We start from the raw sequence: 14158 nt of genomic DNA on the forward strand, positions 1-14158 counted from the left end.
GTATACCAGGAGGGATTTCTTCAGATAATGGACCCCATTTTACAGCAGATGTACTACAGGGGGTGCCTATGTTTTTACAGATTGACTGGTAATAACATACCCCGTGGAAGCCACAATTTAGTGGAGATCTTAGAAATCTGATGGGAAAAAAAATGGCTAAAGAAAATATTACATCGTTTTGAATTCTTCCTTACTGGATGGTTGGCAAATCTACTTCAGACTATAATTATAAAAGTCACTTTTATTGTTATAATCTGTATTGCTTCGAGTTAGGAGATTAATTGTACAATCATCTGTAGGAATTCCCACAGTAATAGCTGAAATGAGCGGTGAGACCTATGAAAAATCTTGTAGCCCCAAAGGGGGGAAATGATGTCAAACAATTAGTAAAAGTGAATGTGTTGTTAGGAGTTTGACTTGAAGATGACGAGAGCAAAGGAGTTGTTAAGGGTGAATTCAAGATACAAGCATTTTTGTACCTTAAGCACCAGCTGGTTCTCCGCTCCACCAGCACCACCACCAGCTGGAGGTTTACCACAAGAAGCACTAATTAGGGGACCGGTAATTGCAGCAGGGGGAGATCGCGACCACCGACTCAAGAAACCCCCCGGGCCCGAAAAGAAATGGAGACTGAGCGTGGGAACTAATTAACAAGAGAGAATGACTTGAGAAATAGGACACTGAGAAGGAATCGGGTAACTTGTCAGCAATGAAGGCGGGTACCTTCGGTTGTGAGCTGTGTGAGCAGCGGGAGGGTTTGTCAGTGGGGAGCTAGGCGGGGCGGGGGGCGCCACCTCACCCTCTACTTAGTGCAAATTAGAATAAAGGAATAACAAACAGCTCGGCCCGGGTGCGAGAACCGGGTGAGGAGCCCGCCGACGGGACAGCCCCGTGCGGCCAGCGCCTGCCCTCGCCGACCACTCGTCTCCTCACAGCGGGGGGGAACGGCCGCCGCGCGCCCCCCTCACGGCGCCCGGACCGTTACCTGGCGCTGACTGACAGCGCCGCTGGCCACTCACGGCGCGGCGGGGCGGGGCGCGGCAGGGCGGGGCGGGGCGGGCGTCACGCAGCGCGGTGAGGCGAGGCGAGGCGGTGCGGCCGTTCCGCCGGCAGGTAACGGCGGCCGGGCTCCCCGCGGCCGGGCTCCTAGCCTCCCCGCCGGTGGGGTGGCGGGAGTTGGGGCAGCCTGAGCTGAGGGTTCCGGGGGTGGGAGGCGGGCGGGCTCGTTAGGCCCGAGTGGGCCTCGGTGGGGGCCGTCCGGCGTGTCAGCGGTGCGCCGTCGCGCGTGGGAGCGTGGGTTTGCCGAGTCCCGGTTTAGTTTCGCCTCCTTGGCCTGACAGGGTGAAGGGGGCTGTCACGGAGGTGCCCGTGAGGTGCCGGGTGGGAGGCTGCCGGGGAGGGGGATGCCGGCCTGCCCGTGCCGTGCCGTGTGCTGCTGGACGGGTCCCTGGGCGCGGCCCTGTCCCTCCGCCTGCGCGGCAGCTCCCTGCCCGGGACAGTCGGATGCCTTCGGCCCAGCAGGGCCCCTTCAGGGCCCCAGCGTCGAGCTTCGTGGCGCAGAGCTTCTGGAGTGGCCTGGGTCGGGAGGTGTCCTCAGGCTGTATCCAGGGGAGACTGGTACAGGAAGTCCTTAGAAAAAACCCATTATATATTAAAAATACGCCATTGAAGGTGTAGGTGGTATTGACATCATTAACTATGTAAAATTCAGAAGTAAGGACCAGATTTCACTTGAGGGGACTTACATTTATACTTGTCACTCCCCAGAAGGGGGAATTCATGTCTCAGCCATGGGCTATGCTTAATTTGGCAGATGGGGTTCACATGAACGCAGCAGTGTGTTCTCCCTTTCTCCCTTCAGTTTCAGCTGAAAGAAACCCCACATCGGGCGAAATGGAGTGGTTCGTCAGCCTTTGGCTCTGTGCTGTTTGCTGAAAGGGGAGTTACGTCTCTGAAGTGTCAGTTTGTTCTTAGCAGGACTCCAGGCCTGGATTTTAATTTTGGGAGACATGCGCGTCCAGTGTACCATTGGACTGCGTGCAATTTAACAGTGCTTATGTGGTTTTCCAGTGTAAAAATACATATGAGAGAGATATACTGGGGGGAACTGAAGGAACTGGGAAACTGGAGTAGGAACATTTCCCGTGGAAGGTATCTCATGTTCTACCAAAATGACAGATCCTATACCATCATTGCAGTGGTATTCAGATGCTTGTTATGCTATAACTTTTTATATGAACTGGGATGTTTATGTCCTCTGATGTTAATATGGATTGATTGGTTACACAGCCACTGTTTTCCAGATGAATTTCAGTAGTGACTTATTCCAGAGGATTGCTGAAAATTTGGAACCTAAAAGAAACTGTGTGGAGTATCAGTACAATCAGCATGCAAGATTGGATTGTACAGTATCAGGTCTTGTGGTTAAATGATGCTGTTGAGCAAGAAGCAGGGAATATTAGCATGAAATTTTAGGTCAGTTATAAATAGGGAAATCATGGCGAGGGTTCTTACGGGCATACTTTGAGTTAGCTATGTTTTGAACAAGACAGTGTTTCCGAAGGTCTGAGGGAAACTGGGGCGGGGGAGTACAACCCAATACAATATGAGCTTACATGTCATATTATGTCATGCTGCTAGATAAGGAATGCTAGTCATAGCTAGGAATACTCGATGTCCTTGAGCCATATGATCGGAATTACTGCTGAATGTTTAAGTGGCGAATGGTTTAGGGCACCATCTCATGTGGTCTGTGAATGGGTTTTCTGTTACATTTCTTGTGTCTTGCATAGATCATTTGCTTGCACTTGGGTAGCAGTGCTATTTGACTGGAAATGACAGGTGATGCTTGCCTGACAGATAGAGCATTTCCAGTGGCTCACAACTGTACCATTGTATCTTCCAATCACCTCTTTCCAATCCTTGCAGAGACAGAAGTGGTTAGTTAGAAGATCTACACACTGACTTGTATGACTTGTATACATTTTTGTTTGTAAAGCTGTCTGCACGCTAGAAGTGACCTTTGGTAGTAATTGTCAGAATCAGTTGATCAGCGAGAGCTTGGTTATGTAAGGAAGCTATGATCAGGTTAATGATGTGATAATGTGCTGGGAAACTGGTGTTCCTGCTCTTTATTTGTCTAACTCTTGATCTTGTGGACAGACTTTTTGGTAGGGCCTGTATTGATAGGACAAGGGGGGGGGTGGTTCTAAACTGTAGGAGGGTAGATTTAGATTAGATACTAGGAAGAAATTCCTTATTGTGAGGGTGGTGAGACACTGGCCCAGGCTGCCCAGAGCAGCTGTGGGTGCCCCATCCCTGGCAGCGCTCAAGGCCAGGCTGGACGGGGCTGGGAGCAGCCTGGGCTGGTGGAAGGTGTCCCTTCCCATGGCAGGGGGGCTGGAACTGGGTGATTTTTAAGGTCCTTTCCAACCCAAACCGTTCTATGATCTGATACCTTTTAAGCAACAAAATCTTTTAATGGATATGCTGCTCTATCTGAAGTTCAAAGCTTATTTGCTGCTTTCTCCACTAGAAATTATACTCTGCACAATTAATAATACCATACCAAGTGTGGGGGCTGAGAATCTGTGATGTTTTCTAGCCGGTCTTGATGTTTTCTCCCTGATGGGAGCTGTGCAAGTGGAGAGTCCTCTATTTCCAGCGTGTACTTCCTGCTCCCACTGGCTGCCCTGCCACATGACGTTGATGTGCCTCTGCCACACTTGCGCAGAAGAGAAGTAATGCTCCAGAAATTTTAATGAGGGTTATAAAGTCCTGGTGGAGGTGGACCTTGTTATTCTTGAGGTGGGAACTGCCCCTGTTTACATTTTAACTCTTAACAAGTAGCAGGTTTCTCATAGGACAGTTTCTTACAACTTGGAGTACAGAAAATACTGAAAATTTGTCAGATTGCAAGAGTAAGAGTGTATTGGGAGCAGGAAGAAAAAAGGAGGAGGCTGGGCAGTGGTGTTGGATAAAGAAGTTGCTTTGTGAACTGTGTTTCACTCTACAAATTGTAGTGTCTCACTTCCCATCTGTGACATTGGGATATTGATATAACTGATAGGTAAAAGGTCTCGTTCCTGTTTGAAGTGCTCACTGTTAGTAAGGCAATCTGTATAAATGTGAAAGGAGAACTTCAGCTGCTCATTCTTAAAACGAAGCTATGACTTTGGCAAATAGGTTAATGCAAACAAACCTTCTGTCTCTGCTCAACAGATGCCATGTTGTCTCAGAAGAGGGGACGAATACCTTCCAGAATAGCCATGAACTGTTGTTGGAAAGTCCTGGCAATTTTCTTACTACTTCTTCCAAGTGCATTGTCTCTCCAGCCAGCCCAGTCCAGAGTGTTGCTGGTATCTTTTGATGGATTTCGATGGGATTACATCTATAAAGTCTCAACTCCCAATTTTCATTATGCCATGGAGAATGGTGTTCATATCAAACAGGTCACTAATGTGTTTATAACAAAAACATATCCGAATCATTATACAATGGTGACTGGTCTCTATGCAGAAAGCCACGGTATAGTTGCTAATGAGATGTATGACCCTATTCTGGATGAAACTTTCTCTCTGAACAAAATGGATACCCATAACTCCAGGTTCTGGGAAGAAGCCAGCCCAATATGGGTAACAAATCAGAGGGAAGGACATAAAACCGGTGCAGCTATGTGGCCTGGAACAGATGTGAAAATACATGGGGTCTTTCCTACACATTACATGCCCTACAATGAATCAGTTTCCTTTGAAGACAGAGTTGCTAGGCTTATTGACTGGTTTACATCAGAAGAACCCATAAACTTTGGTCTCCTTTATTGGGAACAGCCTGATGAGATGGGCCATATTCTGGGCCCAGAAAACCCACTTATGGGACCAATAATTAGTGATATTGACCAAAAATTGGGATATCTTATGTCTGAACTGAAGAAGGCGAAGCTGTGGGGTGTGATAAATGTCATAATCACAAGTGATCATGGAATGTCGCAGTTGTCCTCGGAAAGGCTCATTGAGCTTGATCAGTATGTGAACAGAGAGCTCTATAAAGTCATTGAGCATTCTCCTGCAGTAGCTATTTTGCCAAATGAAGGTAGGACCTATAGCAGTAAAATTCTTTGAAGGAAATACCTGAGTATTAAAACTTAAGAGATTTCATTCCTTACCTGAAGTGCTGGCAGCAGCGCTGATGCCAGTAGGACATCAGCCTTGTACAAGGATTACTTGCAGGATCAGTTTTTTGTTCTTTTTACTAACTCTGTCAAGAGCCTGGCTTAACTTTCTGAAATGAAAAGTGAGCAAATTGGTCTGTTCTTGACTCATATTGCCAAATATCCTTGAGTCCTTAGGAGAAGTAAGATAATCTAACGGCACTATCGAGGGCGAATGGCTTTCTAGATAGATAACAGCTGAATGTTACATATCGTTGCCTTTCATCAAGATACTAAAGCCATAGTGGAAGGGTTAGATTTCTAACTCAAACAGTAAACTGAAACCAGATGGGGCCCTTTGATAAAAAGAACGTCTGTGTTGGCTATTTGATTACCTGCCAGCTATTGTATTTCACGTCAGTGGGTTTTTTTTTTTCCCCATCATGCTGAACAGCTAGCCAGTTCTGTTCATACCACTTTTATTGTGATAATGATGGGCAAGAATACTGTTGGAATTAAAATCTGAACTCTGGTTGCAGTTGTTGTAGGGTTGCTTAAGTGTTAGGTGTATGTTTAGTTTCATTGATGTAGAGGTGCTGCTCTTTATTTTGATGATCAGAAGCTATAATTACTTTGTGCAAATGTGTTAACCTGGAAAGCAGTATTTTTTGTGTGAGTAGGAGTCCTAATTTGGAAGTTGAGTTTTAAGGTGGCCTCTGAAAAGGTGTTTTTTCAAGATTTCTGTAACATTTGCTTCACTGATGGATAGCACTCTGTATTTAATGCCTCAGCAGGGAGGGTACGTTGCAGTCTGAAATGACCTTTAAATGTGTAAACAAATGTCTCCTGTAATTTTTAATTTGAAGTATGCTCTGGACTAAAATGTTAGCATGTCCAAACTGAGATCATTTGCTGCCTGAGCCCACTCAGGTGGTTATAGCTGGGCACTATATTTCTCTCAGTGGTGGTAGAAGAGTCGAGTTTGGAAGCTCCATCCTAATGGAGACGAGCATGGTTGACCAAGATGTTCTCATGACTAAATAAAGGAGTCGTAAAAGTATACTTTAGTGCTGAAACATCCCTAATGCAGGAAATGAGAACTTGAAGATGCATAAGATGATTCTCCTGTCTGCTAAATGCTGAAAAGAAAGAGTATTTCTGCAGGAATTAGATGACAGAATAGTAAAAAAGGTATTTCAATGGATTTCAGAAACAGCTTGGATTTGATTTTGCTCAGAAGTTCAGATACTTATTACACTACCAATAAACAAGAATTAGTTTTGAGCACAGCTAAAATCCGTCCTTCCATTTTACCAGCTGTAATTGTTATTATAAAATTTTGTATTTTATATAATATAAATATAATATAATATAAAAAACATTATAAAATGAGCTTCATTCTCAGTTTAGCTGTGAAATAACATATACTGATGTACGTAAGACTGATTCTTCAACAGCTGTTCCATTTGTCTGGCTTAAACCAAGGGACCGGTAAAACCCAGTGAGACATTGAGAAAAATTTTGAATGCTTAAAAATGCAGTGATTTCTGCTACTTTAATGGTTTCGCTGCATATTTCTTCACTGAGAGATGGATTAAAGCCGTTATTTAACCGTACTAGTGTGTGTGGAACTAATTATAAGTTCATGAAGATGGTACCTGTAGCACCGCTGGTGATGCTGGCCTTTTTCTTGCATTTAATATAAATACATTAATTCAAATAATTACTTTAATGTAAAATCATAGTTTGCTGTATTCAGGGCTTCTCTTCCCTGTTACCCATATAGAAAAGGGGCATAACAAAATTAATTTTGTTACTAAAATAGTCCTAAAAATGCTAGACTTAAGTCCTTTTTCTTGTTGCTGTAACTATCTCTATCATATCTGGACTTTTGCTGTCTCGTCTCGACCTTTATTGTGTTTAAGTTTAATGAATCTTTTTTTAATGCCATTCTGAGATAAGAATCATTATACATGATTCTATTTCAAGTTTTCTTCCAGAATTTTGATAGTGGGTCTTGGGAACTGAGAGGGAAAGTGGAGATGGTTTCTTTAAAGACATTGGGCACCTTCTCCCAAACTTCATACCCCACCCCACCCCACCCCACCCCAAGATACATTCAAGACGCTATGCACGCTGTTAATGGTAGACCAGATTTTATCCTTGGCTTACTTCAGGCAGTATCTTGGATCAAATGAAGCACTTGTTCTTGTAGTCATCAAGGCGATCGTTTCTTGGGACAGACAGAGATGAGCTCGCTCGCAGGAGCACCCGCTGCAGGATGTACCACTAGCTACGAAGGCAGAATGAGCAGGAAATGATAAGTCAAAATGACAGGATGTGCTTAAATCCCACTTGTCTGCTAAAAATGTCAGTGTTTGCCACAAAGGAAGTGTAGACATCTTCATCACGATGCTTCAGACCTTGTAGCACTGAAACTGACTACAGAGACTAGCTGTAAACTCAGTTGTCTGACTGAATTGTGTGTAGCACAAAGTACTTAGTGAGTTACTTGGTATGTACCAGAAGTCTGTTAAGTACACTACATGACCCTCGACAGGAATTTGTGCTTAAATGGAGTGGGGAGGGTGAGGGTTGAAGGAACTTGCTCAGATGCAGATTCCTGAACTTGCTTTTGTGTTCCTGTCTGTGTGTTCTGGTTCCTCCTTTCTGTGTCCTGGTGTTCCAGGTTGTCCAACTGCTTTCTGTCTGTTCAGTGACTTTTACTGGAAAGAAAAGCTCAGAAACTGGAAATAAGGAAATAAAGAATTGAGAATGGAAAAAGTGGATTTATTTGATGGTGTTAATACAGCTCTTGAGAGTTTATGTTCACTATGCAGTAGATGAGTAGGAAAGGGAAAGGAGTAAACGCTTAAGAATACAAGGAGTAGGGAGTACTGGTTAGCTGTTCCTGAATATGGAGATTGGCTGATGGTTCTAGACCAAAAGTGCCATCTTCATCTGCCAGTCCAACCTGTCCCTTCGCATGTTTGTCATGTGTTCCCTGCTTAAGCCTCTGCAGTCTTTGTACAGCTCTGAATGTGTTAGTGACATCTGGACTGCAACTCGAGGGCTTCCGTAAAAGATTAATGCAAACTAGTTGTGCTTGTCCCTAGGCAATTAATTGCTAATACTATGATGTTACATGGTGTGTAGCAACAAACTACCTACTCTGTCTAAACTGGTGACAAGTTTAGCCAAAATGGGAGAAGATCAAAGCTGGGATGATCAAATGAGATCAGATATGTAGCTGTTTATTGGAGCATCTTGTAGAAGGAGAAATAAATAGTTGGGTTCTCTCAAAAATAAGTTTTCAGAGATGCCAAGAAACAAAGTGGCTGCTCTCTTTGGCCTTTTAAAGGAAAACAACTAAGAATTAAACTGCTTTAAAATAAATATTTTCAGTTGTCATCATAGCTAACTAGAGGAAAGGCAGAATGTGGCCCCAATGCACACATTACCTCATGAACATGTTAGGAGCCATCTTCTTGCTTTGAAGCTTTGCATAGAGCCAGGAGGAGCTGGTTTCTTTTCCGTGAGGGTGAACTGAATGTCTTCTAACTCATTGCTGTGAGAAGCTTTCTGATAACTATGAAATTAGGGATTTTCTATAATCAGCAAAGCACTTGCTGCTTAGGAATAAGCTATGCAGTCTGATGCCAGCTGTGATCTTACTGTGAATGACACTCAGGATTTTTCATGGGAACTTCTGTGCGCATTGTACTCTGCTGTTGTCACTTACAGCTCTGATTAACTTCTGGGGAAGTGCATTCTGTCCTTTTTCGGTGGTATTTAAACTACTGATGAGTTCAGTAAACGTATTGGTATGTTTAAGTTTTTTATCTTTTGTTTCTTTGTTTGAAGGCAAACTGGATGAAGTGTATGAAACTTTGGCCAATGCTCATCCCAACATGACTGTGTATAAAAAGGAGCAGATTCCAGATAGATTACATTACAAACATAACCGTAAAATTCAGCCAATCTTAGCAGTGGCTGATAAAGGATGGGAAATTGTATATAATAAGTCTGACGGTTTTCAATGTAAGTATTCTGTCTTTACAGTGTTTTGCTGTATTTTCTTAGTTGGAGGCCTTACATGGTACTTTCCCAATCTCAACCAATGTTTTTTTGTTATTTGTTGGTTTTTTGTCAAGACAGGGAGGGAAAACTCTAAAGCTAAGCATGTAGAATTTATAATATTTTTATTTTTGTGATGGGAAGGGAAGCACCCTACTATTAGGGGAGGGAGACCTGGACTTACAGTTTCGAAAAATTAAAATTACTGTGATAAGATTATTCATGTTCTAGTGGCCACGCACTTGGAAGTCTTGTGAGATCTAGCAAACTGACAAGCACTTCCTGAGAGATAAAAAACAAACCACATTGTAACAGAACTTGTTGAGTAGAGGATGAATAGCATTGTTTTATCATGTACTATTTATTTACTGGAGAAGGGTTGGGTTGGAAATAAAAGAATGCTTTCTGGAAGTCCTCAGCTTCTGTGGATGCCTACACTTAGAGGAACCTTGTTCTGTTGGTAGGAAGAGTCTTTGGATATTGTGTTACTGTAAACCAGTGATTTTCATTTGCCTTGGAGGATAAAATGCATTCTAATTGATTTACATTAAAAAACATTTGGGTTTTTTCCTTCAAGTTCCTTACCTCGGGCTTTTGAGATTTATTATGGGTAGAATGGACACAGTAAGCTGAAACTTCTGGTTAGCTAGGAGGAAAAAATACAGGTGTCATATAGCCAGTTCTTAAGTTTCTTAATTGAAAACCTTTTAAACTTTGCTGCTGGTAATGAAGCTGAAGAGCTTCATTGCCTACAAGATTTAACAAGTTTATCAGTTGTTGATGGCTATGAGAGCAGCTTTTTGTGCCTACATGTTTTTTTACTTGGTCAGAGATTTTAGTGCCCCTGTAAGGAAGGGCCACTGGAAACCCACTAGTGAGATCTTTTTTCTTGTTGATGAGTACGTATTGCACAAAACAGGACAAAGTGACAAAGCAGTGAGAGCTTGAGTTGTGCCTGCTACTAGGAGTCAGAGACAGCCTTTATCTACATGGATTTTTTTTATTTTTTTTTTAATAAGAGATCTGGTACAGTTGCAAAGTTGGGTTTTTTTCCTTGAGGAAAATTAAGGGAACTTGGGTGTAGCATAGCATGCCATTGGTAGTGCTGTTACTGCCATTTGAGCTTGCTTTTTTTTGTTTTTCACTTCTTTTTTTAAATAGTGTTCTCCATTCTTTTTTTAAGGCATCTTCCCTTTGTAGCTGTGAGACTTGGTACTTGATAGGAGGCATTTGTGCTGTTGATAGAAATGGTTCTTCTAAACCTCTGCAAGAATAAATGATGGCTGTTCCCTTTCTGCATTATGCTAGTTCTAGGAAAAGGTTCAATGTTTGTTTTGCAGCTTAAGAATATTGACCTTTATCTATCTTTTATTTTCAGTTGGTAATCATGGATATGACAACATCTTACCAGAAATGCATCCAATTTTTTTGGCAGTTGGGCCTGCTTTCAGAAAGAGTGCCACCAAAGAAGTCATGAATGCTACAGACATATACCCCTTATTGTGTCATCTGCTTGGTATTAACGCACTGCCAAACAATGGCTCATTCAATGCTGTGAAAGATATACTTGCTGAAGAAGTTCCTGTAGTCTTTGGAGCAGACACCTATGCTACTATTCTAGGAGTCTTTCTGGGCAGCTTTCTTGTTATTGTTTTTATTGCAGTTTTTGTTAAGCATTTTATCTTCACCCAGTTGAATACCATGCAAGTGCAACATACTGAAGCTGCCCAGCCACTGTTGCAAGATTAATAACACTTGGTGCTATTTTCCTGTTTGATGCTTAAAAGAAGCTTATACAAAAAAAAAAATAAATTCTGAGGTGGATCAGCACAAACACGTGGAATAAAAGGAAACGGATGCAGATCCATTGGTACACTGGAGTACGTACATACTAGGTATGCAGACAAAGAGCATGTTTCTCTTTTACCCTACAACCACTTAATATTTCAGGAGTTGAAAATAGTCTAGGTAAACCTGGGAAGCTGTATATGTGTTTAGATATGTATTGACAATGGACCTCAAAATACTTCATTCTGAGCTGCTTTTAGGGAAATAACATCAACTGAGGTGCACTTCAGACTACTACATTGTAATTTAATTCTCACCCCCACCCTTTTTTGTTTTTTCTTTGAGAGGTTTTTTTTTAAGTCTCTTAGATTCTAACAAGTCACTAAATGCAACTAGACTTTTTGGGGTTTTTTTCTTCCCTGCCCAAGGAAGCTTTTGCATGGATCACCGTTACTGAGAACAGTGGATTAAATCCTGCAGAAAATAACATTAATAATCTAGGTCATGCAGTGCTAATTAAGTTTAGAGTTAGGCATATTTGTTTGAAGTACTGTGTTAATTGTAGCCCCAAAATATGAATCTAGGTGGTATTGCAATCAGTGTTAAAAGTCTTGATTATTTTTTAAAAATTTATTTAGGTAAATATAGGTCTTGATGATTTTTAGGTATGATTTTAGGTAAATGTAGGTCTTTACTTTTTCTATTGTTTCCTGTATGCTGTACTAAATTTTTTAGGAAAGCCATGCAGCTGGCAGTTTAAAGACATGTGCAAACATAACACCTGTATATGCAAATGAGTCTCATGTAGTTGAGGAACATACATGTACAAGCTGGCTTCAGAGTACTGTCAAGCTTGTTACTGCATATGCATCTGATCTGTTACTGGAGATTCTTCTCTAGTGTGAGTTTGGCTTGCTGTCTTGTATTTTATCTGATATGTCTGGATGGACCTTAGAATTTGATGAGTAGGATTAGACATGCAATTTAAGGAGCAGCCATATAAATCTTAAACCATATCTGAAAAAGCACACTTTAATATGAAAAAAGGTGTAACACTGGAGTTTTTTTCTTCCAGAGGAAAGTCTCTGTCAAGGAAAATTATTAATTCTGAGTCAACAAAACTGTATTACTCTCAATCTTTGTGTGAGGCAATCAATCTTGCTATTTTTTTATGAGCTCACTTAAATAGTAGGTAACAAGCTGCTGACTAAGATCTGTTGAAAAACATGGTATGAAGTGAGAATTGTCCAGTTGTCCAGCTTGTTTAAAAAATTGATTTTTTTTTTCTTCTCCCTGTGTAAGTTAGTATTTCTCTGCACTTTGCTTCTGGGTGCAGTGCTTGAAGGAGAAAGAAACTCGGGATTCACGCAACTACTCGGTCTGGTGTTAAGAGTCTGTAAGTGCAATTTATTGCTTTATCCACAGCACCCAGCAGAGGGCAAAGATGGGATCATCTTGGCCTTGGATGTGCTCTGTCAAACAAAGAGCCTGACTAACAGTCTAATACTGCAGCTGGGAGCTGCAGCAAGCTAGCTAACTGAAATACTCATTTTGCTGAACTTAATTGCAGGTTTAATGAATGACATCTAGGTGAGTTCAGAAGTGAGCTTATTGCTCACTGCCTTAGTGATGACTCTACAGTGCCCTGTTACGAATTGTCTGGCGTTCATTGTGTCAGAAGTAACTTGTTGGATGCCTCTGTGATGGCAGGGATGCTTGCTTAGCATTAACGCTGTCTTGCAAACAGCTGTGGGAAGTTTCCAGAGACCACAGCTAGCTGCGATGAATGCTTGAGAGGTAAGGCAATGAAATACTCCAATTTAAGGTGTATGCTGAAAGTCTAGCTGTGATAGTAGCTTTGGGAAGGCAGGAAAACTAGCAGATCTCTTGGGAGGACAGCCCCTTAATTTGGGGGATAGATATGAAGTTTTGTGTAACTTAATATGACTCATGTCTGCAATTCTGCTGTTACTGGTCTATGTACTGCCTTGTTTTCCTACTTTGCCATTTTAAGAAAACGCTGAAGGAAAATGCCTGGGTTAGATGTGCCTGATGCTGTAAAGCTGATTCTTGGTGGAGCTGACCATTGGGTATGTCTTAAGTTTAATTTGCTGATGCCAGGTAAAACTGAATACTGCAGGGGCTTGTCCAGCTGAAAGACGAAGGCACTTATGATGTACACAGTAGTTTCTAGAGACAGTGGGGAAGTCAGAGTAGAAAACTTAAACCTCTAAATCATTACTAATCCCTTCCCTAGCTACCTTCCAAGAAGTGGATGACAGATAGCCAATTGATGTGTTCAGTCCACCTTTTCTTGCTTGTTTGCAACTTAAAAAAGAATTGTAGCACAAACTTAGCGTGTACTTAAAGAAAGATGTACAGGCTTGGTTAAGGGAGTAACAGTGAAAACTGGAGATGCTGTAATCCTCATCTGCAGCTACTTCAGTTACACACTTCTCATTTGGAACATGCTGCTTTAATATAAATTCTTGCAGTAATTTCATAGCAGTGCTTATGGCAGATGTAAAAATAACTGGATTGTCATTTCAGAGGTTCATTGAACTTCCATTTTTTTAATTGCGATGGGGTAGTTCCATCAGCTGAAGTGACCCTTGATTTTAAGGAGAGGGCAGAGTTGGTCAGTGTTGTTCGTTCATGCTGGGACTTGGGCTTACCTGCCCAAACATGCAGCAAGAAAAGAGCAGTAGGTTTCCCCTGACAAAGGGTTTGGGAACAATATTGTTCAAAATAGATTCAGAATATGAACATGAGAATTCTTCTTGATGTCTTTGTTCTGTATTGCACTGTAAGGCCCTTCTTTTGAGGAGGGTAAAATGAAACTTTGTAGCAAACTGAAGGGAATCTGTCAGCATTAGGGTATTTTAGTTTAGGTTTCAACATGTTTCCTTTATTGCTTAGGTGTCTTTATAGGTACCTCTTGGGTAGATTCCATGTTAGGATTTTTGCCTAGCCAGTGTGAAACACCATTTTAAGTTGTTGGGTGTATGCGTAATGAAATGGAAAGCACATATGATACCACTGGGAGAAAAAGCAACTTCTCTGATGTGATGTGATACTTCTTCAGACTACCTGTTTGGTTGGGGAGGATGTGGGATTTGGTTTCTGTGTATGGTACATTTTACC

The 14158-nt window shown here is 41.9% G+C and overlaps 1 protein-coding gene and 1 long non-coding RNA gene across 3 annotated transcripts; both read left to right on the forward strand.

The window, feature by feature from the left end:
* The first annotated feature begins 1016 nt into the window (after positions 1 to 1016).
* Positions 1017 to 11104, forward strand: ENPP5 (ectonucleotide pyrophosphatase/phosphodiesterase family member 5). 2 transcript variants are annotated; one of them, XM_055810215.1, is made up of 4 exons: positions 1017 to 1113; positions 4222 to 5091; positions 9014 to 9190; positions 10605 to 11104. In XM_055810215.1, the coding sequence occupies exons 2-4, from the start codon at positions 4227 to 4229 to the stop codon at positions 10973 to 10975; spliced, it is 1413 nt and encodes a 470-aa protein (XP_055666190.1). In that variant the 5' UTR covers positions 1017 to 1113; positions 4222 to 4226; the 3' UTR covers positions 10976 to 11104. The 2 variants fall into 2 exon arrangements, with proteins under 2 accessions (XP_055666190.1, XP_055666191.1); XM_055810216.1 differs by lacking the exon at positions 1017 to 1113 and adding an exon at positions 3510 to 3807.
* On the forward strand, positions 5100 to 7265 carry LOC129784877 (uncharacterized). Its single transcript, XR_008748070.1, has 2 exons — positions 5100 to 5819; positions 6909 to 7265. It is a non-coding gene; the product is annotated as an uncharacterized LOC129784877 (long non-coding RNA).
* Positions 11105 to 14158: the final 3054 nt, after the last annotated feature.

The sequence above is a fragment of the Falco peregrinus genome, chromosome 7 (assembly GCF_023634155.1).
Source record: "Falco peregrinus isolate bFalPer1 chromosome 7, bFalPer1.pri, whole genome shotgun sequence".
NCBI classification, from domain to species: domain Eukaryota; kingdom Metazoa; phylum Chordata; class Aves; order Falconiformes; family Falconidae; genus Falco; species Falco peregrinus.